The sequence below is a fragment of the Phaethon aethereus genome (genome assembly GCF_964289735.1).
Source record: "Phaethon aethereus genome assembly, chromosome: 5".
Classification (NCBI taxonomy): domain Eukaryota; kingdom Metazoa; phylum Chordata; class Aves; order Phaethontiformes; family Phaethontidae; genus Phaethon; species Phaethon aethereus.
In genome coordinates this window covers 4,270,002-4,297,900 of record NC_138579.1, presented here as the reverse complement: position 1 = coordinate 4,297,900, position 27,899 = coordinate 4,270,002, and the positions used below count along the sequence as shown (strand labels likewise).

Genomic DNA, 27,899 nt, shown 5'->3' with positions numbered 1-27,899 from the left:
GGTTCCTATTTCCTAGATTCACAGACGATAAGGATGGAGGGAACCAGCGCATCGCCCAGCCCCAGCGCGGGCACGGCGCGGCCCACGGGCCACGACGCTCAGGTAAGGGGTTTGCCTGGCGAGAAATACTTTGCTCATGAGTTAGGGGCTTTGAAACGGCCGGTGTTAAAAAACAACAACTAACGGCAGCAGAGCGGGCAGGGCTGCCGCGGAAAGGCGCTCAAAGCATCCACGCGTGTTTGGGACACGGAGTTTCCACCGGCCCTAGAGGACGCTCTCCGGGCCGCCTCACGACTTCCCCTCTCCGCCGACCACCGCGCCGGGGACCGCGGCTCCACCGCCTGCGCCCCGAGCCGAGCCGAGCCGGGCCGAGTCGGGCCGAGCCGCCCCCCGGCGAGTCCCGGATGTTGGAGCGGCCCCGCTTGCTCCGTCCTTCGCTTCCATAAAAGGCCAAGGGGCCCGGCGGCGCGGGGCGCGTTTTTCCTTTAATTATTATCCCCCTCCCCCTCCTCCTCCCCCTCCTCCTCCCCCACCTCCTCCTCCTCCCCCACCCCTCCCCGCCCGCCCCTTCTCCTCCCGCGGCGGCCCCGCAGGCAGCGGCTGGGGGGCGGTGGGGCAGCGCTGCACCCCCCGATCCCGCCCCACCGCGCCCCCATCCCTCCTCACCCGGGGCGCGGAGGCGGGCCGTGCCGAGCCGAGCCGAGCCGTGCCGGCGGGCGGGCGGTGAGGCGCGGTTGGCGGCGCAGGAGGCCGGGGCCATGGCGCTGGACGGGATCCGCATGCCGGACGGCTGCTACGCCGACGGGACGTGGGAGCTGAGCGTCCATGTCACCGACCTGGGCCGCGACGTCACCCTGCGGGTCACCGGCGAGATCCACATCGGCGGCGTCATGTTGCGCCTCGTCGAGAAGCTCGGTGAGTCCCCCGGCACCCCCCACCCAGCCCAGCACCCTGCCCCAGTACTGGGCTTCAGCACCCTGTCCCAGCACCCAGCCCCAATACTGTGTGTGAGCACCCAGCACCCTGCCCCAGTACCGGGCTTCAGCAGCCAGCACCCTGCCCCAGCACCCTGCGCTAGTATAGTGCGTGAGCACCCCGCACCCTGCCCCAGCACTCTGGCGCTCAGCACCCTGCCTGCCCTAGCACCCCATCCCAGCACCCCGCCTACCCCAGGTCCCAGCACCCCTGATCCCAGCCCCGAGCTGCCCCTCTCCCCACGCACCCTTCCAGGTCCCACCCAGAAGCCCCGCAGCCCCCACCCCGCCTCCCAGCCGCTTCGGCCCAAAACCAGCCAAACTTTTCCAGCCCGGGACCGGTTTGCCTGCGGCGGGGCCTCAGCCCCCCCCCGCCGGCTGCCGTGCGCGCGGGGTTTGACACGGAGCCGGGAACCATCTTCATTTGTGGGGCGGGGGATTTTTATGGGTGCCCTCCCGCTTACAGAAAACTTTAATTCTGAAGTCGTAGCTTTGCTCCGCGCCGCTTTGGGCGAGGAAAGCGCCTCCGGGGGCCCTTGGCGAGCGCGGGGCGATTAGCGGGGTGGCGTGGGCGAGGCGGGGGTTTGGGCTTGGGACCGGGGACGCGGCGGTGTCCGGTGGCGTTGGGTGCGCACCTGGACAAAGAGCCCGTTTGTCTGGGACGCGTGGGAACGCGCGGCCGAAGCCGGCGGGGCGGCTTCGTGGCGGAGGAGCCGGCTTGGGCGCGCTCCCCGCCGCCGGCCAGCACCCCGACCCGCCGGCCGCGGGGAGCGACGCCTCGCCGAACCTCCCCCTGGGCTTTTAACCAGCTTCGTGGGTCGGGTGTGCCGACTCAGCGCTGTAGTCGGGGCTGTATGACTGTAATTGCTCATATAAAACATGAATTGCGAGGGCCCCGCGCGTGCCTGCGGCTGTGGGAGTAGCGGAGCTGTCAGCTGCAGGTCCCGTTTGGACGCAAAGCCTTCGTGCAGCTTTAAAAACACCGTCTTCTGCCGTGCTTAGGTTTTGATTTATTAATTATCTGAAGTTAAAGGAAGGAAGAGACGGATATAAATACGCTTGTTTCGAAAGGAAGCAAGTACTCGCATCAAAGGGTCTCGTGCTGGAGATAGCCTTGACTCTCCGAAAACTTGTTGGGTTTATTTTTTTGTCATTTTTATGCTGGAACTGCAGAAAGATTTGTTGAAGTTGAGCACTCGGTGGCTAGGGAAAAAAACCAACCAAACAAGCAAAAAACCAAAACCTAGCAGCTTTCTAGAAATGATAAAATCCTGTCCTGTAGGTCACAAATGAATTGGGCGATGCTCCCCTTGGTTTTGAGCAGCGCTGGGTGTCGGAGCTGGGAGATGCCGAAGTGTCGGGGCCGACTCGTGTGCCGAAAGCCGGGCGCATGCACGGGGACGAAGCCCGGCGACGACCTAAATTAGCGACTGACGTAATGTGCCCCCCCCCCATATGTGTTTGCCCAGATCCTCTCCACTTGTTAAATTAGGGATTGTATTAGAGGGAAGGAATGCAGCGGCCGCAGCGCCGGCCTCGGCCGGGGGGAGCGGGGATGGTGCTTCCCTGGGGGGTTCGGCCCCAGTGGCCCCCTCCTCGGGACGGTCAAGACCCATGGATATCTCTGGCTGTTGCCTTCCCTTTCCCCTTGGCTTTTGTCGCCATGCCAAGCTATACGTATTTAGTTCCTTTTAATCTTCCTGCGTGTCAGCTCTTCCAGCCCTCTCATTATTTTTATGGCTCTTCTTTGAGCTCCTGCCAGTTTATCGGGGTCGGGTTTAGCAGAGTGGGGTGGGACAGGACTCGCTCCTCGCTCTCGTGTGCCTCCTCAGTGCCCTCCTTCATCCGGCCTCTGCCGCTGTTTCATCTCCAGATACATCAATTTTGCAATTTTTCCACACTGAAACATTTTTAACCTGTCCCTCCCCGTCGTTCCTTCGTCCCTGCCGGTGTTTCCCTTTTAAAATTTCCCTTTTTTAATAACTCCCGTCTTTTACAAAATTATTCATCTTTTGCAAAGCAGATCTTTTGCTGTGAGTTTTGAGGAAAAGTCTTAAAAATAAAGTTTCCTTGCAGGTCTGGGGATCCCCTACGGACTGCTCCGCTTGCGCGTCGTGGGGGGAGGAAGGGAAGGGAGGGCTGTGCCTTTGGCAGGGGTTTGCCGGCTCCATCCTTTGGGACAAACCTCCCGGAGGCTTCGTGCTGCAGGGAAAGCAGATTTCTGTGGCCTGCCCAGGGGTTCGCTGAAGTTCAGGGCATCGCTGTGAAGTTGGCAGCAGACTGGCCCCGCTCTGGTGGTAGGACACTGGTGGAAGCTCTTCAACCGTTAGTGAGCGGGGGGGGGGGGGGGGAAATGCCTTCCCCCCTCCCAGCAGCAAGGAAAGCTTGGAAAAGGGAAAAATCTAGATTTACGGTAGTGTTTTCTGATGTTTACAGGAGAAAACGGTCCCAGTAAATAGCCCTTTGCCTCGGAGAGGGCCGGGGTGCACGGGGAGCGCGTGCTGGGGTGCCACGCTGGGAGCAGGGACGCAGGAAGGTCTCTCCTCCCTACGCGCAAGGCTGCAGGTATCCGTAAATCTCGTCAACTCAGTCCTTGCCTGCGCAGAGCGGCTGCGGTCGGACTGTTTGGGAATAGGCAATTAAAATCTGTCGCTAATGCGGGCGGGGATTGGAAAAAGCCCAAGCAGCAGATAGGGATTCTGGTTACTCAAGTGAATTGCAATGACCTGTTCGCTCCTCTGTTATTTATCACCCCGCTGGATTAAGCCACTTCGTTAATTGAGCCGTGCCGTGTGCTTGGCAGGGCCATCTCTGAAAAACAGGCCAAAAAAATGCTGAGGTTTGAAGAGCGGTAGTATTGGTTGGTCCGTGCGGGTTTGTGTCTGTGCTGGAAACTCCTGGTGCCCACCCAGGGGTTTTTAGGAATTTTGCCACTATTGATTTCCAAACAAAAAAAAATGAGGCTTAAAATCACTGGGAGCAGAGGAAGGAAGGAAGTGAACGCAGGTTATTGTTGTTGTCAACTTCAGGCTGTTTTAAACACATGCGAGTTAAAAAAACCACCCTGCTTTTCTGAAATGCATTTGGGAGGAGCTTTGTGGGATATACGTTAAACGCAGGACTGCGGGATGCTCTATACGGTAGTGATATATAAATATAAGTGATATATTAACAAAAGAATAGCTGACAGAAACAGGGCAGGGGGGACAAATGGTGGCCGGCAGAGGAATGGCTTAAGACAGATGACCTAAATGTGCACTGGGCAGATGCAGAAAGGCTGGGGTAGAAGTTTTGCAGTGGAAATGCAGATTTCTGTATAGGTTTCTTTACGGGCAGTATATGGGTAGCAGCCGGCTCCCGCAGTGGGGGCTCGCTGGGGGCACTGGGGGAGGACTGAGCACCTTTAGGGGTTTGTACCTGAAGAAAATAAACGAGTGAATGAAAAAATAAAAAATTAAAAAAAAACCCTCTCAGCTGGGTTTGCAGGGGCAGCACTCCTGGACCGAAAGGCGTTAACGCTCGCCGCAGCGCCCGGCCGAGGCGGGAGGTGGCTCGGGGCGCTGCCCGCGGCGCGGTGGCAGCCCCGTTTTACGGAGGCCGGGTGGGCGCGCGGGCTGCGCCGGGGATAAGCGTCGAAGCCAGGGCCCCGCCCTCGATCGAGAGCGGTGACAGCGGCAGGCAGTGATGACATCTTCTTGGGCCTTGGGCTTTTTTGTGAACAGCGTCGTCGGTAAGGCTTTGGGCGGCTGGTTCAGACTCCACTGTTCCCGTTGGCGGCTCCTCGGCTATCTCCTTTCCCTCCCTCGGGAGAGGGCGGGATGTCACCTCGGCCCGGCCCCGGCGTTGTCACATGCAAAGGGTTTTGCTTTGGGTGACGCAGCACATCGCAGCGCAGCAAGCTCGCTCCTTTGCTGGTTGTAGCCTGCAAATGTGTCTGGGATTCACCCGCGGGGCTCTGTTGGCCCCCGAGGGGGCTCTGCCCGTGTTATCTTGCCAACGGCTTCAGCTGTGCTCTTTGCGAGATCGACGGAAAACGTGGGCGTTCTCCCCGTAAAGTCTCTTTTTCTTAATGGACCCCTCAAAGGGTTATGAATAAACCACCACGGAGGTGCAGCGTCACTGATTTCCCCAGGTTTGCGTTCGAGGTTTTGCCGTGCTTACAAAGCCGTCGTGAGCCTTGAAACCGGAACGAGCTCTTTGAAACAGCCGAAGGCCACGTAAGAGCAGCCAGAGGCCTTGCCCCGGCCCGTTTGTGTGGCAGGCCCGCGGCAGGATGGCTCCCCAGGGCTGTCTCGCAGGTGACTTGTTCCTTTTGCTTTGGACTCCCCCGAGGAGACGTGGGCAGGGGCTCACCGGGCCACCACGGGTGCTTTGCTTTAGAGGAGGCCGGAGGCTAAAGAGAACTAGAGGAAGGGTTTTTATCGTAGCCACGCTTTCCAAAAATACTCCTCTGAGCATCGGTGCCCGGAGTGCGGCCGGGGCGTTTCTCTGGCCGGTGCCGCGGGGGTGACAGCTGAGCATCCTCGTGCGAGATCTGCTGGCGCTCAGTCTGGCCGTCGGTCGAGACGAGAAGGATGTTCTGCTTTACGATCGGCGCTCGGTCACTCCTCGATGTTGGTTTCCAAGCGCGTGGCGTCCAGGAGAGGACTCCGAGTGCATTTAATACGGCGGGAGGCTTGCGGGAAGTCTTTGTGTTCCCTTTGAGGCCGGGTGCTGAGCCGCCGTCTCAGAAGAGGTGATAAATGGCGGCGGTGCTCGCCGCTGAGGGCGGTTCGGGCAGGCGGGACCCCTCCGATGCGCCGCACTGAGCCGGATTTCCCCGGGAAACCTCATCCCAGGCTTTTAGACAGCAAAGCTGGCACAGTTGGCGGGAGGTGGGTGGGCGGCCCGGGGGCTGGGGCGAGCACGGAGGTCCTCCTGCCGCGGGCCCGGGCAGGGGCTGGGGCCGTTCTGGGGGGGAAGCGGTACCCCGGGCGTAGGGATGCTCCCAGCAGAGATGCTCCCGCTTCGGCAGCGCCCGCAAGGAGAGCAGCGGAGCTGCTGACGTGCCCCGCGCTGACGTATTGCCACCCGCGCGGTATCTGCTAGCGGCCCGTGCCGAGCCCTTCTCCCCCGGATAACACCCTTTTAATGGCATTGATCCGTGCGGGGCTGGCTCTTTGCTTTACATCCATCCTTTTGACTTCGGGAAGCTTCTACATAGGCTCACGCCAAATTGCAGGATCTTGGCTCAGATAAAGTCCTCTTTGTTAGCCTAAGTGGAATATTCATCTGAACTGCCAGTGACCAGAGGAATTTGGGGCGGGGGTAGGTAAAAGCCGTACGCAGGCAGCTCCAAGCTGCGGTCACGGCAATTAATATTTCTACCCAGAGCGGCAGTGGAACTCTTTGGAAGCAATAACAAAAAAAATTAATTACATTTTATTTGTATTTAATTTTTTTACAGTTTTATTTTTAGTTCTTTTACGACAAACCATCCGCTTTGGTTCGCAAGATCCCAGCCGACGACACAGATCCCGGTCGGAGGGGGAAGAGAGCAGGGCGGGAGGCGGCGGCGGCGTTCCCGCGAATACCAGAGCCCGGGTTTGTCGTACCACAGACAGGAAATTGTTGGGTTTGCTGCTCCCACCCAGCCCAAATCAGTAGTTTCCTCTTCCAGCTCCCTCAGGTTTCAATTTGACGTAAGGCGCGCGGGGAAGCCGGCGTGGCGAGCTGCGTTCGCCATGCTCGTGTCACTCCGAGGGAGCTAAAATGACAGAAATCATCACATTCACACACTTCCCTTTTTTTTTTTTCTTTATTTTTTTTCCCCCGTAGCCATCCTTTCCTTCTCCCCACCCTTCTCCATCAGCGCTTGCATTTTGCCCAGGCATCTGGCTGAGTCTCTCTCAACCATATAAAAACCCAAACAAATTGTACTGAAAATAGTTTAATATTTCTATACAGAAGCCAAATGCCTCCGGGTGTTCCCTGGCAGGGATTTCGGAACCCTCTGTCCGCGCTGTTACGTGGGCGATGGTTGCATTCGTAGCAGGCACCATCCTCCTCTGGGTACCGGGGTAAAATCGTGCCCCACCTCTGATTTTTTGGGGGTTTAGAAAAACGACATTTGGTAGTTGTCAGCTGACCGCTGTGGGTTTATGAGCAACTTCTTGCAACCCTGTTATGGGACGTTATAAAAAGCAAAGCAGGAACCTGAGTTTTAACCCTTGGTCTGTGGCTATGGGGGGCGTGGGGCGCGGAAAAGGAGCATGGATAACGGCATGAAATTGTGGATGTGTTTACCGAGTTGAGAAAGAGAAGAGGGAGTATTTGCACTGCAAACTTCAGTCGTTTCAACATCACCGGGGACACCGCCACTGCAAGCTCTTATTTTGGGTGTTTAGGGGATTTTATTTTATTTTTTGGTGATGATTTTTCTTACAGGCAAGGGGAAGGAATGAGATTCGTCGAGCTCATGGCGTACCGACTTCAGCCCAGCATCCAGCCCTGGGTTTGCTTGAGGGAAAATGTCTCGAACTGCTAAAACATCTTAAAGAAGATGCATTTCTTCGTTCTCGTTCTGAAACGTGAATTAACCGATAGCTTAGAAAGGGGCAGAGAAACAAAACCGAGCAAAACTTCCCAGCTGGTGGGATTTGGTTCTGAACGTTCTCAGTGGCTTTCAGGGTGTTTCAGGTGTTACAGTTCAGAAAAATGCTGAGAACCCCAAATTCCTGCTGGATGGAGAAATAACGAGTTTCAGCGGAGTTGCAGGATCTTAGTTTTCTTGCCCAGGTTTGCTTTTTGCATGTTGCTCTCTTCGTCCAGGCTGGAGCTTCCAGCGGGTGGAACTGATGGGGCAGGGGAAGAAAAGCACCCAGCAAACCAGAGGAAAGGTTTTTTATTTGCTTTTTTATTTTCAGAGAAGTGTGCTCCTTGGCTTTCCTCGCACCCGCCCGTTTTGCAGCCAGTTTGCAGCAGCTCTGGGTGCAGCTCGCGCCCGGTGGCCATTCAGGTCTGAACCTCGGGTGGGAGCTGTGTCCGTGGCATCTCCACGTGCCAGGCTGGTCCTGCTCTTGCAGACTAGGTGGGATCTTAGAGAGCTCTAATTTTTGGTAAAATGTGGCTGAATTTGGACAACGGGTTGACAACAGCATTGGGGGAGGATGCGCACAGGCACGCCAGCAGCTGCCTACCCTTCCCCTTCATAACCTCAGCCGGTTTTTAGCTTGCAAAACGACTAGATGGCAACCAAAAATTAATCTTGCCAATTACTAAATTTTAAATCTCTTCCCAGCTGATTATACGTGTTTGTTTGGGGCTTGTGTTCTTTTTCCATCTCCTTCCTGCAGGCGTGTGTGCGTTTGGAAGGGTTAATTGCCAGAACCCCAAACTCCGTTAGAAAGTCTGCGTTTTATGAAATTGCCTGGAAAGAGCCGTCTTGCTGAGCTTCCCTTCCTCGCTGGTACAGAGCTTTGCTCGACACGACGTCCGCCTTGAGAAAATTGTCTTCTCTGCCACCCCACATGTCCTGCCTGACCATGTTTTGTGCCTGAGCTTGGTTGCGTGATGGGTGAGGTGGAGCCAAGCTCAAGGTTAGAGGTCTTAAAGCCCTTTAAAAGCATGTTGTGTGCATCAGTGAGCTTGGGTTAAGTGATGCAGAAATAAATAAGAAAAATAGTGGGGTTTCATCCCCTCCCCATGGCATCTCCTCATGGCTCGGCAAAGGACCTAGGGCAGAGACCAGCTTCACCCCAAATCTTGCTTTGCCCCAGGAGCTCATCCCGAAAACGCGTGCAAGGGAGGGCTGGTGGCACGCGAAGCACTTTTGGCTGCTGTCGCTGCTGGGGAGGGACAGGGCTCCTTTCCCCTGTGCTCTGCCCGGGGGGATGCGCTTTGGGCACAATGCGGAAGGTTTGGTGCCCCTCTCCCACGGACCAGGGTCCCAGCTGGTCCGTGGGAGAGACCCCAACGTTGGCTCACAGGTCGGCTGCGGGGTGTGGCTGCCCGAGGCATCGCACGGGGTTGCAGACCTCGCTTTCCAGCGGGCTAAGCTTTTATCGGAGAATAACCGTCCTTGATTGCCTGGCGAGGCTGAAGCTTCAGATGGGAGGTTGGGAATTTCAGCTTGTCCTGTTCCGTCCTCCTTTATCTGCCTTACGCATCCATCCTGCCAAGCGTCCTCTGGCTCCGTTATCGGGTATGATGTCTTTTTGGCAGGGACCGGCTCCCTTATGCCTTGCACGTTCGCTGGGGATGAGTCAGGATTGCAAACTGCTGGCACTGTCACCCTGGGGCACTTTTCCTTTTTGGTGAGGGAAGGGAAGTGTGATACACGGCTGGAGGGTGAGCGAGCGCTGGGCTGGTAGTCAAGGCAGCTGAGTGCTCCCTGGAGAAGCTTCTTTCCTTCCTTCCTTCCTTCCTTCCTCTGCTGCTGTGTTTCTGTCTGATGTTTCCTATTTTGTGCTGGATGAATCATGGAAACCACGCTCTTTCATTGAGTTTTTTTGCCATTTCTTGTGACTCCATGGGAGGCAGGGAGCAGCAGCCAGTGAAAGCCTCTTCTGGAGGGGTCCTTGGTGGGTGGGGGGAATCGCTTAGCAAAATCAGGTTGTAAAGACCTTTTTAAAAAGAGAAATTAAAAAAAAAAAATAATAATAATAATAATCCACCCTTGCTTTCCTTTTTTCCCTCCCATAGAAAAATGAGCAAGCCAGATTGCTGTGGGGTGCTGGTGCAAGGATTTAAAGCAAGTTTAACTGCGTATTAATTTGTTGCGCTTGCAAAGACTTTCCTGAGCCCACCAGCGCTTGTTCGCGTGGGGGTGGTGGGGAGCTCCCCCAGGGGGTTTCCTGACGTTTCAGCTGGGTTCAGCATCGCTGCAAAACTGCTCTCCCTGCTCGGGTTTAACCAGGATTGGGTATGGCTCCGAGGTGAGCGGCTCGGAGAAACCCATAGACCTCCTGCTGAGAAATAAAATAGATTTTGTTATATATATATATATATATATGGAAGTATAATAAATGTATGCATAAAAGCATAACAAGAGTACATAGGTACCTCTGGAGCAAACACTGTATGCTGGGTTCACAGCTCGTGGTACAGATTGCCTGTGCCTTCTGCGTTTGTGGGGTAGCATCAGAGGTGTAAAGCAAATTTAAAGGGGCTTTTGCTGTTCTTTTGGCAGGTCAGTGGCATCCATTCAGGGCGAAGGAGCTTGTCGGTGTGGCTGGCACGAGAGAAATCATTTCAGCCCGAGGAGGAGGGGGTATCTGAGTTTCAGAACTAGCAGTGCAGGTAGTAGATATACTGCCACGGCATCTTAATGACTTAAATTTCCAAGCGCTAGTTGAGTAATCCTATTAACACTGAAAAGAGCTTCCTTCCTAGAGTTTACTTTAAAAAAAAAACAAAAACAAAAACACACAAAACTTTCAGGCTTGTTGAGATTTGCTCTTTTCGAAGCCTGCGTGCGGACCTGGCTCCAGCAGAGGTGCTTGAAGGCTCAGCATCCTGCGGGTCGAGCAGCTCGAGCGCGGGGGAGCGAAGCCTGGCGCTGCCCGGGGCAGCGTTTCAGGGGGCATCGGGGTTCGATGTATCAGCCTCGTCCTTTCGCAGAGATGCTCATCGATGGCGCGGGCTTGCGCAGCGTCCCTGCTCCGCACGTGGGTTATAAAACAACATCAGTGATTTAGAAACCAAGCGGTGGAATGTCACGGGGGCTTTTGCCGTGCCTCATTGCTGGGCTCTGTACCTGGAGGGCTCTTCAGGAGGGGGTTGGTTTTGAGCAACAAAAAAATTGGTCACTGCATTATTATTTTTTTTTTTTTCCTCACCTCTTCAGTGCTTCAGTTACCGTCCCTCCCTGTCGAGACGTGGGCTTGCCCTTGTAAACTTCACCTATAAACCCAATAAAAGGACACTTCTTCTTCCAGCAGCGTAGCAGGACATTCCCTCATTAGCAGAAGATGCTCCATAATTTTTCTGAGCAAGGACACATTGAGCATCTGCATTCTGCGTTGCATCCTGATGTGCTCAGTGTCCTCCACAGGTTTTGTGTTGGGGTTTCCCCCCCCCCCTCGCTTTTTTTCACCGCTCTTGAATAGCTCTCTGCAACTACATGGCGTGCTTTGACGTCAGGATTTCGTGGCAGTGAACCATGCGTGTCCCCTGGCACGCCGGGACGAGAGGGAGGTCTCCTGCGCCGGGTCACGCTCACGGGAATCACAGCGTTGGGAACAAGGCTGCTTTTGTCCATGCATTTTTTTTTTTTTTTTTTCCCCCACAAGTCAAGCTATTTTCCATGCAAGAAATGTTCTTACATTTAAATTCCAGTACAGGTCTACCTTGTTTTGGACACCTCCGTGGGTGTGTGTAGATGTTCTCCTGAAAACAAAGGATGGGATAAAATAGGGGTGATAGTTGCCCCGAGGTGGTAGATACAGGAGAATTTGAGGTACCACTTTGTATTCACCCATGGGTAAAAGCCCTTCTGCAGGTGGTCGCTGCGGAGCGGCTGCTGTGCACTTTATTTTTCATAGCCTGGGTCAAATACATAAGAGGCGCGCGATTAAAAACTCCTATTAAATCTCGTTAGTACCAAGAGCATCAGATTGTCATGGCTACAGCTTTATTACAGCAGTCTGATAATAATTTCTAGGATGTTTATCTTGTGTTTCAAGGCATAATTCTTCAAGTGTCATGACCAGAGCCTGGAAGGATTTCCCGCCCCCCCCCCCCCATTTTGAACTTTGCTTAGCAATTAAATCCCTGTTGGGTGGTGGAGCGGGGTCTGCTCCAGCGCGCACCATACCCCAGAAGGCTCAAATCTGCGCTAAAAAGTAGATTCTGCTCCAAGATAGCAACTGTGTCACCCAGCAAAACATCAGCATTTCTGTTGGCCTCAAGATAAATGAAAACAGCTCTGTCTTTCATTTTTTTTTCCCCGTAATTGTCCTAGAAGGAGTGGCTTTGGCATGTTTAAAAGAATCTGGGTTTAAGGAGGTCAGTACGAGCAGCGAGGAGGTGATGTCCTGTCCCTCCCCACAGGGAGCAATGGGTTCAGCTATACAGATATATGTGCGTATGTATATACCCCCATAAAATATGCATACAGCCATGTGTGTACCCATATTTTTATATATAAAGATGTATTTACATTTGCATATATAGCAATATATTTGATAGATATATAGACACATATATATTTAAAAAAATAAAATAAAATTCCAGCTTGCTTTTTTTTTGCCTTATTTTTGGCCGCAACAGTCTTAGCCCGAAATGAGCCGGTCACCTCGCTGGCATTGTGGGGTCGCGGAGCAGCCTGGGCACATCTGTCTCATGAAATCCCCATCCCTGCACTGGTTGGGAGGATCTTCCAAAAGCAAGCGATGATCTTGCAGCCGTCCCCAGCAAACCGTGTGGGTTTGGATCCGAACCACCGAGATCTGGGCTCTGCAGAGGGATCTGGCCAGGCTGGGTCGATGGGCTGAGGTCAGTTGTATGAGGTTCAACAAGGTCAAGTGCAGGGTCCTGCACTTTGGCCACAACAACCCCATGCAACGCTACAGGCTTGGGGAGGAGTGGCTGGAGAGCTGCCGGGCAGAAAAGGACCTGGGGGTGCTGGTCGACAGCCGGCTGAACATGAGCCGGCAGTGTGCCCAGGTGGCCAAGAAGGCCAACAGCATCCTGGCCTGTATCAGCACTAGTGTGGCCAGCAGGAGCAGGGCAGGGATCGTGCCCCTGTACTCAGCACTGGTGAGGCCGCACCTCAAATCCTGTGTTCAGTGTTGGGCCCCTCACTCCAAGAAGGACGTTGAGGTGCTGGAGCGTGTCCAGAGAAGGGCAACGGAGCTGGGGAGGGGTCTGGAGCACAAGTCTGATGAGGAGCGGCTGAGGGAACTGGGGGTGTTCAGTCTGGAGAAGAGGAGGCTGAGGGGAGCCCTCATCGCTCTCTACAGCTACCTGAAAGGGGGTTGTGGTGAGGTGGGTGTTGGTCTCTTCTCCCAAGTAACTGGTGATAGAACGAGAGGAAATGGCCTCAAGCTGCACCAGGGGAGGTTTAGATTGGATATTAGGAAAAATTTCTTCACTGAGAGAGTGGTCAAGCATTGGCACAGGCTGCCCAGGGAGGTGGTGGAGTCACCGTCACTTGAGGTGTTCAAAAACGTGTGGATGTGGCACTTCAGGACATGGTTTAGTGGGCCTGGTGGTGTTGGGTTGGTGGTTGGACTTGATGATCTTAAAGGTCTTTTCCAACCTTAATGATTCTGTAACTCTGTGATGCAGAAGCCGATCCCTGCATCAGCATCCGCAGGAGGGGGAAGGAAACGCAGCAGTTTTTAAAGGTTGCATCAGTAGTTTCTGAAAAGTAAATAATATTAATGACCATGAGAGCCGGCGCTGGCTGGAGCGGGACCTTCAGCAGCACTCTTGGCTGTAAAACGCTTCTTTGTGGATCAGCCGTTTTTTGGTACCTCTGAATGTTTTGGGACCATTAGCAATATTCTCTGGTTATTTCAGTGATGTGAAGATGTGCCTTCAGCCCTCATTGACCCACTGCTTGATAGCATGTGGAAAAGGAAAAGCCTACCGAAGCAACCACGTCAGGTTGTGCACAACGATTTCAGGTGTTAGTTTGGTTTGTTGTTTTTTTTTTTTCCCCCCCTCCCTCTCTTTTTACTTTTAGTCTTCAATTGCTCTCCTTTCCAAGTTTTTTTAATTCTGCCTTGCTCGCTGCACGCGGTGGCCGCGCGGTGCATCCCGAGGGGACAGGAGGGCGCAGGGAAGGGTGCATCCCCTCCCAGCGCGCTCGCCCAGGCACTCCTCAGCTATTTATTGCTGGAGGTCTCTTTTTTTTTTCCTTTGAAGGAGTTTTTCTTCCCCGCAGGGGTGTGTAACCAGCCAACACCCAGCCTCGGGCTTGGAGAGCCCCTGGCCGCTCCTTGCGGCTTGTGAGCGCTGGTTTAATGCGTTATCAGCAGGTATTTGAGCTTCAGGGTACTTTAATTCCCCAACTGCCTCTCAAGCTGTCTGCAGCCTGCCGCCGGGGTTTTAAACATGCTGTCCACATCTCTATTTTTTCAATCAAATGAGTATTGCATATTAATTTTTTTTTTTTAATGCGACCCACTCGGTGTTTTTCTTCCATCCTTATAAAAACCCTCGACCAATTTCAGCTCATCTGCCCCAAACTCATTGAAAAGCTGGAATGTTTTGTGGGTTTTTTTTTTTCCCTTGGTAAATTACAAAGTACAAAAATCACTTTTTGCAAGAAGAAATGCTTGGCTAGTGTGTCGGTTTCAGCCCTTGCACCGTATGTTATATATATAGCATTTATACAGATATATGTGTGTCTGTATAAACACAAGTGTGTGTAAATATGACACCTGTATGTATTTTAGATGTGCATACATTTTATGTGTGTATATATTATATATGCATATGTATATATACGATGTGAGTGTGTATATACGTACATTTATATGCGTTATATATTTAGAGAGAGAGCGATTTAAGGTCTTGTGTGGGTAATGGAGAGGCATTTCGCTACCTCGACTTCCCGAGCGTGACTAGACCAGAGCAGGAATAATCATCGTTACAGGCACCCCTGGAGCGCAGTCGCCGCTGGGGAAGAGCCAGGAGCGGGGAGAGCTGCTGCGCTAATTCTGCTCCTATGGAAAAATACGCGGTGGGATGGGTGGGCTTTGGTTCTGCCCTGTTTTGCACCGGAGGAGGTCGGTCCTTTCGTATTGCTCCCTCGGGAGGGCTGAAGACTTGAATCCGTTCCTCTAAAAGCCGTCAGTTATAATGAAGAAAGGAACTGAAGGCTCTGCTTTGGCTGCATCCACCGCTCCTCCCAAGGTGAAGAGTGTTGCAGGGAAACCAGCTTCAGCTGCAAATCTTTGTTTCCAAAAATCAAAGAAAAAAAAGAAAAAAAACCCCATGATGCAAACCAGACAGGCTGGCCCAAGTCCCCTGCCTACCTACTCAAGCTTATGCAGGCGCTTTCTAATAATCCGCCTCCCATGTTGAGGTGACGGAGGCGTCCGGAGGCTCATTGCCGTCCGATGGATTTAATCAGGGATGTGCGTGTGAAAGGGGATCTGGTGCTACCCCCCGGGAGCCTTTCCCGCAGGCGGAGACCACCGCTGCTCTCCAAATACCGATCTAGCGGCGTTTAACTAAGCCAGGGAGGGGGGTAAAAAAAGAGGTTTATTCGGTCGTGTCGGGGCTCTCTTGTTGCGAGCAGCGCGTGGCAGGAGGGCCCGTCTGCCATAGGGGATATCCCGAAATAACAAGGCGAATTCGGTGTTTATGTAAGGCCGGAGACTTGTATACTATTGCTAGTAAGTCATCGGCTCGCACGGAGAGGCTGCCAAGTGACGGTAACGCTTCTGAAGAAGGGAGGTTCGATAGCCGCCGCAGCAGCGGAGCAGAAAAGGGCCTTTTAAAATCCACAAAGCGGCAAAGGGAGAGCGTTGGGAGCGGCCGGCTCCTGGGATAAACGGGCCGTCAGGTAGAGGGATGGGGCTGCCTTCGTCTTTGCACTTTACTGAAATTCGGCTTTGTTCCTTCGTGGGGTTGCGTACCCGTGTGTCCGTGCAGTAGCAAGCCCAGAATTAAAATACGCTTCGTGTGCATCTCAATTAAGACTTATTTTCTGCTACTTGAATTCTGGATGTGAATTTAGTGGTAGCTGTGGGAATAAAAACCTGCAATTGTAATTACGCTGGACAAGCTGGTGCGAAGTGACTGCGGCGAGGCGCCGGCGTGAATTGAAAGCTGAGGATGTTTAAGGTTTCAAACGCTTTATTGAGCAGCCCTTCACCCTCGCAGAGGTCTCTGCAGCTGCCTGCGTGATTTCAGACGCCTCTTGCGTTTGCAGGACTGCCTGAACAGCTTTTCGAGGTGGACAGCAAGCCTTCTCCGTGGGTTTTGCTGTACAGAATGTCCTCAGCATCACCGGTGCCGCATCGCTGCCTCTTGGCACGGTTTTGGGAGGCAAATGCAAAACCAGGTTCTTCCTCAAAAAAAAAAAAAAAAAAAGGAAAAAAAAAAAGGAAAAACAACCCACAGCTGGGTCCCCAGCCCTCCCAGGCTCCCAGCAGCCGAGGTTTCGGTTCAGGCCGCTCAGGGTGGCGGAGGAAGCGGGGAGCGGGGATTATTTTTGATGCCGGGAAGGAAGCGCCGTGCTTCCCCTTCCCGCAGGCGCTGCTGCTGGGCTGGGCTCCTGGAGCTCCCTGTCCCCGGCCCGTGCTCCGGCCGACGCCGGCAGCTCCGGCCTCCGCGTCTCCACCGCCTCGCCGAGAGCCGCAGCCTTCGCCCGGCAGGGTCCTTGCGTGGGGGACGTGGGGGGGACGGTTCGCCGTGGCCGTAGCGAACACGCGCAGCTCATTTCGGGGGATGCCTCTCCGCTCTCCTTCGCCCAAGAGCACCGTGACGGGAGGATGCTTTTTCATTGCGCTGAGGACACCTAAATCCTGGTGGCTCTGGTGTTCCTCTCCCCGCGCCGTAGCTGGGAATCAGCCTGTTTTAGACTAATCTGGGTGGATTTTCCCACCCCACCGAACAATCCCGTTTCTTCTGCTTTGCTTGAGACGCTGATGAACGCTTGCGGGCTCTGGCCATTTGCGCTTCGTGGCGTGACGGCGCTGCCGTAAGGCTGGTACGCTCGGTGGCTGGAAATAGCAGCTAGCAGCTCAGAGGAGCTTCTGGGTCTGCAAACACCTCCGCTGAGATTCGCAGCGTGGTTTTGGACCGGTCGTAACCTTTTTGAATTCGAGGTCTGGGATCTCTAAAATGAGTTTGCAGCACTCGGAGGCTTACTCGGGCTCTCGGCCTGCTTTCCATACACACGGATTGGCCGGTCCCGCGACTGACGGCAGTAAATGGGAAAAGTCTGAGCTGAAATAATAAGCCTTGTCATAAAGCTGTAACCCCGACAAATCAGTAACTCGTGAATCGGGACCCTGGTGAAGATTTATAAGGCTTTGATCAGATTTAGCCTGGCGGTTGGCATTCCCTGGTGCGCAAGGGTTGCTCCGAGCCCCGGGTCATGCCGACTGCCTTGCGAAGCACCGAAGTTCTTCTTGTCAACGTGTTAGCGTTAAACTCGACCCCACAAGTCAGCTGCTAAACATTTGCCAAGCTCTTTTATATATAACTACCCCGTGGGGCAGCCACAGACCTTTACCTTCCTGGGCATAGCCAGCGTCTCACGGTTAATTCAAAGTGCTAATTACTCTCAGGCCGAAAGACGATGCTGTGCATATTCGTGCCATGGCCTGACAGGTTAATCTGCAGCGTAAACCGAGATCCCCTCTGTTAGGCATGAGTGTTAGTGATTGAAAATACCGGGTTTTTTTTTCCTCCTCCCCCTGACTTTCAGTGCTAATTTGTTCAGCTTTCAGTAGGGCAGAAGTTGGACTTCGTTACCAAAGTCCACTGTAATGATTTCTCAGATTTTTTTGAGAGTGGCCAAGGCTTGTGCAAGTTTGCATGCTTTTCTATATTTGGTTTTGTTTAATTTGATTGTACAAAGCTGTTGAAAAGTCTAGCTGAACGTTTCCACTTTCTGGCTGCACGATTATGCCATTATACCAGGAGTTCGAAGAAAAAAAACCTTCTGCTGGGTTTTTCTCAGTAACCCTGAGCTCGAGATCCCGTTTTCAGATAGGGACAGAAAAAGTTTCTTTGTCACATTGTTCTCGTCTCAGTTGAGTTCAGACGTGGCTCACGGGGACAGTCGTCGTGATGTCAGCCCTGGCGTGTGCTCCTCGGTACCTTCAGCCTGTCTGGTGGTGTGTCTGCTGGGGCTTTGCCCTGGGCTCTGCTGGGTCCGTCCCCGGCGCTCCGGCCGGTGCCCCGCCGTGCACGAGCGCCGGCGCCGAGGGACGGAGGAGAGAGCTGTTGCAGTAAACGTCAGCTGGCAGTTTTAATTTGGGTCAAACCGATGCTCCACGTTGGGAATCCAGGATCACAGGAGGATCTGGAGCTGAAAACTGAATTAGTATAGTTCTGGTGCCTTAACCTGGAAAGTGCCTTGCTTTCAAGCTTCTTTTCTTATTATGAAAATTAAAGTAATCCTCATCCAAAGTCCTTAAGCTCAAAACATACCGGTAACTCTATCATTTGCAGTATCAAGTGCAGGAGTGTCCCTGTAACTTGTCCTGCAGCCTCTTGAGGTTCTCCTCTGCTTACCCAGATGACATCCTGCGGAAACATTTGGTTTTTCCTTTGAAACAAGAGCTTTGGCCGTCCGCGCTGCTGTCGCCGTCGCTGCTGACACACCCCCTGGTCGGTATTTTTGGAGATGGAGGGTTTAGACTAAGCAGAGATTTGCAAAATGCAGCTGCAATGCCTGGACCATTCCCTCCCCCTCTCCTTCCCTTCCTCCTGTGTGCTGGGGGGACGTTGCACCATTAACGCTCGTCACTGGTTGTCGGACTGGAAGATGCTCTGCAGGAACGGCTGCAGGGAGAGCAGGGCACGTGTCAGCCAAAAATATTCCAGGTGTTAGGGAAAGCGCTGCGCGGTGGCTGTCTTTTGCAGTTACTGCCATGCTTTGGTTCCCCAAATGCTTCCCAACTTGGATGTGACCTTCAAAGAGCCCACGGTTACGTCACTGCTGGAAGGAGATGTGGCCGTTGGGTTTTGCGCTGTCGTTCCTTTGGGAAGTAACTTTTAGTTTCATTTGGGAATTTTGCAGTTTTGTTTGTAGAAACTGAAAGGCTCGGAGAAGGGACGGTGTTTCTATTTAATTCTTCTTGCAAACTTCCTTCTAATGCTGTTTTCTGTGTGCGCCGAGGTGGCTTGACTCACCCTCGGGTAGCACAGGTGCCCTACATAGTGGCGATGGGGAAATCCAAGAATTGATAGTTAACCTAAAAAGCTGTGTAAAATTCCTCCTGGAGAAGGTGTTGGGTCATTCATGAGCCCCTTGGCTTAAGGTTTCAGCCTCATCGCTGCCGGGCTGAGTGATCCACAGACACGTCACGTCTCATCCTTATTGGGTTCTTCCCTGCTTTTATCTCCAAGGTGGCTTCTAGGTGCTATTGAGTACAAGCAATTATTTGTACCTGGAAGGGGCTGATGGCCTTTTTGGACCAACAGCTACTTCTTGGTGAAACACATTTAAACTTTGAAGACTAATTCTGGTCCCGGCTTTAACTGGTAAAATGGTTTCTTTGTTCTAGATGTCAAGAAAGACTGGTCGGACCACGCGCTGTGGTGGGAAAAGAAGAAGACTTGGCTCCTTAAAACACACTGGACGTTGGACAAATACGGGATACAGGCTGATGCCAAGCTCCAGTTCACGCCTCAGCACAAGCTGCTTCGCCTTCAGCTGCCCAACATGAAGTACGTCAAGGTGAAAGTCAACTTCTCGGACAGGGTCTTCAAGGCGGTTTCTGACATCTGCAAAACATTCAGTAAGTAGCGAGTGCCGAAAGCCGCTGGTGGGGAGGTTGTCGTTTGGTTTGGCTCCTGCCTCTCCTTCGGTGCACGTGCTCGTCTCATAAATTTACTAAATCGATGGTATTTTCCAGCTTTAAACACCCAACAGTCACTTGGGCATCAAGCAGCCTGGATGTCCACTTTTTCCTTTGCAAATGTAACCTTTTATGTGCAAATACTTAAATAACGGGACCGGTTGTACTGGAAATGTAAGAAGAAATAGATTTTCTGTGCTGAATTCTGCTTCGTAGCAAGGCTGTTCTTGGTTTTGTCTTAGGCGAGGCGGTAGCAGCCCTGCTTTATGTTAAAGCTGCTGGTGTTGGGTCGTAATTTCTCTTCTGCAAATTTATGTGCTAGATGAAAAACAAACCCTGAAATAGGAAACCTGCCAGCTCCGTGGGTTCTCTTCCAGTGGAAAATCATACTAGAGATTAAGTGATGACACTTCACTGTAAAACTGTCTGGTGGAGGGAAGGAACCAAGTCTCCTTCTCTCCTCCCCACCTCCTCTTCACGCTCCTTTCCCTCGTTGAGAAGAAGCCCCAGAAGAAAAGATGGATCATTTCCTACCCAGGTACACAGGGCTTGTCCCGGGCTGCTGTTTTTGTGCATTGCTTTTTACCCGTCTTCACCCATTTCTCATCCCAACGCCCGGTTCTTCTTTCTCCTCCCCCCAAAAAAACCCCCAGGAGATGATAACTCCGAAATAAGCGCTCGGTGTGGGCTGCGTACCGGTGTCCTTCCCAGTTGCTCCCCTCTGAAAGGAGCCTGAAACCCAACCTTGGCCGTAGTAAATCTATTTCTGCTCTCAAAAAGCAGCTAGGGTTACTCTTGGCTGACCCAGTTATTTCGTGAGGCAGGAAGAGCTCGGCCGTACATGCGGTGTTACGCCGTGGCCTCCGGCGCATCTGTGGTTAGGTCGGTATATATAGCCGATTACAAATCTTTGCTATTTTTTTCCTGTCTTTTTTTTTTTTTTTAATATAAATATTGGGCAATTCTCCTTAAAATAGAAAAGGCTTAGCCAGCATTATTCCCGAGTCGATTTTGCTTCCCCCGCTGTCTCCCGTTGCCGTTTTTAAAGCCACGCTAGACAGAGAGGTCCCTGCTTGGTTGCTGATGAACCTTCGTAGCAGTGAGTCACGTCAGGAAATTCTGATACAGTTAATCACGTAGCAAGAGACCTTTCACTGACGCCGCTGAGCAGTCAGAACCGTACATGGGCCTGAAGCAGCTATTTATTCAACTCCAGGGCTCTCAGTGTATTTATGAACAAACCAGCAGAATAATGCTAATATTTAAAGATGTGGAAGGGGAAAAAGCCGCTCAGAGAGCTGCCGCCCAGCTGTGCTAGGAGCTCTCTGCAGCCAGCCGGGGGGACACGTCTGTCAAGGCTGGTCCCGACTTTCCTTCCATCCGACGTCCCGAAATAAATGTTCCCGATTCTGGGAAAAGCAGGGTTTTTGCTGGAAACGTCCCTCTCCTTTTAGTGACTCTTCCCAGCTCGAGCTTCTTTGAGGATGGACAGAAACTATGTGGCTGGATGCCGCGATTAAATCTTGTTTAGCCCCTGTCGTCGTGTTTCCTGGGAGCCAGATGTTCAGCAGAGCTACGGGGAAGGCGGCCGCGGCGGCTCGGCAGCGCTCGAGGGGAGAGGGGGTCGGCATGCCGGGAGGTGCTGGTGGTGCTGGAGGGGCTGGGAGGCTCTTCCCTCGGCAGCACTGGTATTTGGACACCTATAGAATATACGGGTGGGGTGTGTATATATATACACACACTGTATAGTGTATATGTATATATATTTTGTGTGCGTATATATACACACGCTGTATATGTACACACACTATATGTATATATATACATACTATATATGTATATGTGGTGTGTGTATATATAGTATATATAGTATGTATATATAGTGTGTATATATATAATATAATGTGTCCGTATATTATATAGGTGTCCAAATACCACTATTTTTATATAATATAATATCTAATATAGTTTAGCTGTTATATATTTTATATAGATACTATACAGATATATAGTATATATTATGTATATAAAAAATTATATGTCCAAATACTACTATTTTTTTAATAGATATATGATATAGGTGTCCAAATGCCTCTGTGCTCCAGGGAAGAGCTTCCCAGTGGGAGAACCTATATATATATATATATATATATATATATATATATATATGTGTGTGTATAGTTTGGCGTTGGCCCCAAGGAGGTCTTGGTTCCTAGATATATGTGATCCAAAAGCTCCTTGAGCCAAACACCAAACCGCTCCCTGCAAATCCCGCTCCCCGCCCGTCCTTCCTTCCGCCGCGGCAGTGGCCATGGCAGTGGCCGTAGGGTGCTGGGCTCATCCCGGCTTGGGAAGCTTGCATTTGCCTTTTGCCCCACCACGGCCCTCTCTTGGGGTCTTGCAGACCGTGCTGTAACGCTTTCCCCACCTGCCTGTTTCCCTCTTCTTTTTTTCCCCACCCAGGTTCGTGTTTCCGCCGCTCCGTTTTTCTCCATTCCCTTTTTTCAGCATCTCTGCGCGGGCTGGCTGCAGGGAGCGCTTGTCCCCACAGCCATCGTGCGAATTGGCTCACCAACAAAAACTAAGTAGATGTTTCAAGGTGGAAGGGGAAAGCGGTGGTCCCTGCTCCAGCAGAGACCTTGTCTCTGGAAATCCCTGGATTTCTAAAGTTAGGGGCCAGTGTGGCCTGGAGCGGGGTCCGGCAGAGAGAACCGTGCCGTACTATTTCGGCTACAACCGTTGGCTGTCTTTGCCCCCAGAGCATTTAATTACACGCTTCAGTAATTTTAGCATATGGCATGATTAATGAGTAATGTAAGTAATTCCTCATGTTGCCGGGAACGTAGCTGGTTGCATTTTTAAAACCCTCTCTACGCCAGCAGGAGCACACTTGGGTGGATTATTTAGGGTCGTGCCTTTTCTTATATTCCCTTGGACTTGTAGCCGGAGGTGCCGCCGTCGCGGCGTGCGGTCGCTTTGTAAAGAAAAGCCCCTGTTCTTGCGCAAAATGAAGTTACCGCAGACGGCGGCCGGGCCGCGGCTCCGCGGGGCAGCCCGGCGGTGGCTGTGGGGAGCCGCTGGAGCCGCTCGCGCATCCCTCGCGCTCTCGGAGGTCGTGCGAAGCCGGAAAAAACCCCGATCTCATTCCCAGGCGCTGGATTGCAGCCCCTCTGCTCCCACAGCAACGGGGCGGGAGGGTTAGTGGCACGGGCTGACCCTGCCTGCAGTAGGAGCGGGCAGGAGCAGGCGGGAGCGGGGCGGTGGACGGGGTGGGTAACCCCCATCCGAAGGGTGGCCTGGAAGCCTGCCCGGAGCAGCTGCTGGCACGTGGTGCCGGCCTGAAGGGCCAGCTTTGATCTGCGGCTAAAGACTAGAGAAAGAGAAAGTAAAACTTCACTTTTTTTTTTTTTACTTTTTTTTTTTACTTTTTTTCCCTTTTTTTTAACCTTTTTTTTACTTTTTTTTACCTTTTTTAATTTTTTTTACCTTTTTTTTTCTTTTTTTTGTTTTTCCTTTTTTTTTAAATCTTTTTTTTTTAACCTTTTTTTTTTTTTACTTTTTTTAAATTGGAGCAGTGGGGGTTTGTGCTGCCTGCCCGCCCGGCCGTGGGGCGCCGAGGTTGGGATGGGGTGCTGCCCGGGGGGCTCCCACGTGCCCCCGTCCTGTCGTCATCCCAGTGGGGAGATGCTTCTGCCCAGCAGAGAGCCCGTCAGATGCACAGATGCGGTTTGATGGGGCCGTGGATCAACCCCGCATGGGTGTGGGCAAGGAGTATCCTCAGTGGAAGGTGGGATTTGGGGAGGTAGGAGATGTGGCTGCACCGCAAAGGTCCCGCTGACCCATCGTCCAATATAACAACGAGCAGAAAAATCCTCATTTTCCTCCGCAACGGCTTCATTTGATTCCAGGACAGCAGACGCCTTGCATCCGCTCGCGCCCTTAAGCTGCCGCTTTACAGCATCCCCTTTCTCCTGCTGCTGCCTGTGTTTTTTTCCACGTGTCCTGGGAGCAGGAAGGGACTCCAGGCAGGATCCGCTGCTGCTGTGTGGGCATGTGGGAGAGGAAAAGCAAACAGCAAGATGCAAGCGTGAAGGTTTTTTCCCATGCTTCGGCGTTTCCTGCCCCGGCGATGCTGCTTCTCGTGGGGAAACGGCGTGTGTCGCGGGGCGAGGGGAGATGCCACGGTGGGATAAAAACTTGCAGCCTTCTCCTCTTCTTCTGGCTGCGAAGATTTGGGACCTACGCTGCCCTCCCAGCCTGAGCGGTGGAGCAGGAATCGTTCCAGTTGGTGCTGGTGGGAGCTGGGAGCGCCGGCAGGACATGGTGCCGGAGCTGGGAGGAGGCAGGCCTGGGAGGAAACTCTCCAAAATTGATGACTGCTCCCTCCCTTACCCACCCTGAGGCTGTGCAAGATGAAGAAATTCCCTTCAGGTCTATTTTTTTTTATTTTTTTTCTTTTTTTCCCCAGAGGCTGGTAGGGCATCACACCCAGCTCCTGCCTCGTAATCCTCAAAGAGCTTCGTGCAAATTAATCGCCTGGTTTGGAAAACGAAGTCTGCGGAGCATCCTGTGTCGAGCAGCGGCAGTTTCCATGCCTGCATCCCGTCTCGCTCCGGTCCCCAGCTCCCGGGAGGCGAGCGATGCCGGGAAATTGGGACCCCTCTTGCGCGGGGTACGGGTGGTCCCATCCCGGAGAGCTTGCGGGGCTGGAGGAGGAGGGACTGGACGCAGGGTGCCGCGAGCGTGACTGGCTGCGTCCCCTCGCCTCTCCTGCCCCGAAATAACGGGGTGCCCAGGACTGTGGGAAGGGGGAAGCCCGTCTGCCTTGCTTCAGCCTCCAGCCCCTTCAGCCTGAGCCAAGGTGACGGTGGCATTTGGGAGCGGGGTGATGCAAGCCCGGCCCAGGCAAGGCGACACCGTCCAGCAGTCTAGACGCCGAATATGACCCTACCTTTTTTTTTTTTTCCCCTTATAAATGGTCTCTGCTCCAGTACAGAACGTCCTCTGACTTCTGAAGTATTTGTAATATTTCCACGCCCTCAGTTGCCAAAAAAACTTCTATAAAAAGCTGCTGGGGGGGGGTTGGTTTTTGTTTTGGTTTTTCTTTTTTTTTTTTTTTTTTCCTGCAAAACTGAAACACTTTGGTACTCCAAGATGCACAGCATTCCCAGGGCTGCGCCTGTGCCCGTTAACGTGCGGAGCTGCAGCCCGGGCACGGTCGCTTACCAGGAGGCAAAGCTGTCTGGAGTTACTCCTCGCCGTTGCAAACCTCTTTAAACCTTTTTTACTTCCGTCATGCCCTGCTGGAAAATAAAGTAGCGTTTTTCCTAAAATAATGGGGCTGAAATGGAGTCCTGGTAGATGCCTGTGAGCATCGTGGGGGGTATTTGGGGGGCGACGCCAGCATCTCGTGATACAGTCTCCGGATGCTCAGTAGCATCGCGGAGATGCTTGGGGATGGCGTTTGCGTATCGGCGCGGACACAGACCCGGTGAAATACCGAGGAAGGTTTTTGCTGCCACGAGCAGAGAGGTTTGGCAGTAGCGCAGCTATTTCTAAATATGTCTAGGGGATGGGTGTGGAAGGAAATCTTACCGTTTAGAGAGTCGGCCAAATTGCAATGTACTCAGCTTTTTAAATTGCGAGGCCCAAGTGTACCGCTGCCAACTTCTTCATTTTTGCTATTTTCCTCTTTTATTGCTTGCCTATATTCAGCTGCAGCTGTTGTGTTCCAGACGAACACCAGAAACTGGACTGTAAGAGAAATAACGAGATTTAATTGCAAAGTGACTGAAATGGAAAAAAAATATTCCCCTTTCTTCCCCCCCGACCCCGGTCCCTGTTCTGCCTGTCGAGTAGCATCAGGTTGTATGTCACCGCGTGAGTCAGTGAATTTTTTCGTCCTTACTCTGCCGTTGACAGAGACCCTTTAAATAGATTTTCATCCTGAAGACATTAGGAGATGCTGGCAAACCCAAGGCCACCACCTTCCTTAAGATAATTCCGATTGCTCTTTATGGTCCAGTGCAGAGGGTGGAAGTGGATTTATACTCTTGTTCGTGACACTCAATTTAATTGAGTTTAATTTGACTTTAGCTGCAGTTTGGACACTTCAGGGGCAGGGCTGAAAGTGCTGTCTGTGCTCTGAGAGGCATCCGGATAACTGGAGCCTGGGGATTTCGTCCCGCTTGTGGAAAAAAAACATCCTAACATTCAGACTCTGTCTCTCCGATGACCCTTTTTATTAGCCTCGCAACAACGCTTGGCTCCATCGCCGCCGGCTGCCTCCTCCTGGGTCCCTCCCGGCCGATGGCGCCTGATTCCAGCTCCGGGTACCGGCGGTTGCGCCGCCGCAAAGCCCAGTGACCTCATTTTTCAGGTGGTTTTGCAGATTGCTGTTGTGGTGACAAGTCAATAAGTCAACAGGCACTTGGGTTTTCCGCGCTGAATTTGGGAAGGCTCTGGCAAAGCCTCTGCCAGGGTCAGCCCCGGTTTGGTCTGCACCCGTGGCGCTCGTCGGGCATCTCAGGAGGCTTTGCGGGATGTCCTGACATGGCTGCATGGCCCGGGGCAGCAAGTAGAGAACTTGGCTTTTACCCAAATAAATATTTAAGCATCCAGGCAGCTGAAGAACCCATAATAAAATGTTCTGAATGTAGGCGGGTGTGCGAGCCTAGTAAACTGTGCTAAGGGGGTGAGGACCTGCTCCACCATCAGATACTGCCTCGTGTCTGGTATAACCGTGGTCGTATCTCCGGGCGCTTCAGAGGTTATGCAAGTCTTTGGATTTTTTCCCTTTTTTTTTTTTTTTTTTGCCTCTGGTCCGTTTTGCAAAACGTTCTCTCGAGTGAATTTATACTGAAGATGTAGGATACATAATTCTGTAAACTTACGCCGTGAAACATGATCCACAGAGTTCACTCATTCCAAAGAAAAATACTTTTTTTTTTAAAGTCTGGGAGAGAAATGGGATTTGAGGTCTCATTTTTCTAAGAATCGTCATGTTGGTGTGCAAAGGCTGTAATTTTTATGAGTCATTGCTTCGAGACAGCGGTGATCCAGTGCAGAAATATCCCACTTCAAAACACATTTCCTAACGGAGGGTAACTGGATCAGCATTAAAGAGAGGATTTCCCCTAAATGCTGTCTGTGCTACAAGTAAAATTATGGAGTTTTTATGCTTCAAGAGCTAACCAGGCAAACCAGCTCTCTGGCCTTTTAAGGGAGCCAGAAATTGCGTGGAAAAATGGATGCTAAGAGCTTCTTCGGAGAATGAATTTTTCTTATATATCAAAACTGAATATTGAAACTAGTGTCATTTCCCGTCGTTTTAAATTTGAGGGAAGCCGGTGCGTACTCAGACAGCGCTTCCAGCTGATGATGCCGTGTTATGTATGTAGGTGATGCAAGAAAACGACAAATCCGATTTCTCACGGGAGTGAGAGCCCACCCCTTGGAGCACCGCAACGGTCACTGCGTGTCCCCCGAGCCCTGGGGGTGCTGCTTGGTGGGGTCTGGGGACCCCGCATCTTGCATGGGGACAGAGCGGCGAAAGCATCCCTTCTGCCACACGAGACATGGGGATTTCGGTCCCATCTCTCACCACAACTGCTTTCCCATCGCAATACACCGTGGTGGTTAAAGATGCAGCCGCTGCACTATTTACTTGGTGGATTCAATGCAAAAAGAGCAGAAATTGTGAATTTTACGCCCTGCGAGGCGGCTGTTTTTCTTCAAAGGCGGTTTTCTGGGTGCAGTCGGCGCGGTGTCCTCTGAAGAAGGAGGGTTTCATCCCAGCTCCGCTGTTTGTCTCTGGGTGGGAGATAAATGGGCGCAGCCGGGCTGGGTGAGCTGTGCAGGGACCGGGCGAGAAATGAGGGCTTACGCGGGGAAGAAAAGGCCACGGATTTGTCTTCAGCGGGAGACGGCACAGGCACGAGTGGGCTCTTGCAGACAGCTGGAAAAGAAGATGCTGTAGGGAGTAAAATGTCTTCAACAGTTGGAACAATTTTTCTTGGAGGTTGAAAGCTGCCTTCCCAGTCACGTTTTTGAAATGCCACCTGTGAACTGCATGTATGTGTGCTCCTCTCGGCAAAGAGCATTTCCCTCGCTCGATAAAATCATGGAATCACGGAAGGGTTTGTGTTGGAAGGGACCTTTCATGGCCATGTCGTCCAACCCCCCTTCCACGAGCAGGGACATCTTCAACTCGAGCAGGTTGCTCAGAGCCCCGTCCGACCTGACCTGGGATGGTTCCAGGGATGGGGCATCTACCACCTCTCTGGCCAACAAATCCACTGATTTTGGCGAAGACCTTCTGCCAGGATGCGGACGTGGAGCTGCAGCAATGTTAGGGCTTAGCTGTGGCTGCAGCTGGTTTAGCGTGGGCTGGAGGAGATGTCAAAATACAAACGGTTCCTGCTCAAATCCAGCTGAAAAATGGTTTTGGACC

General features: G+C 52.5%; 1 protein-coding gene across 2 annotated transcripts in view; it reads left to right on the top strand.

The window, feature by feature from the left end:
- The first annotated feature begins 664 nt into the window (after positions 1–664).
- FERMT2 (FERM domain containing kindlin 2) overlaps positions 665–27,899 on the top strand; it is a 49,914-nt gene continuing 22,679 nt past the window's right edge. For both annotated transcript variants that reach the window (XM_082000639.1, XM_082000638.1), the window contains exons 1-2: positions 665–915; positions 19,154–19,387. In XM_082000639.1, the coding sequence (XP_081856765.1) occupies positions 759–915; positions 19,154–19,387 (391 nt within the window). In that variant the 5' untranslated portion in view covers positions 665–758. The remainder of the gene's footprint in view (positions 916–19,153; positions 19,388–27,899) is intronic.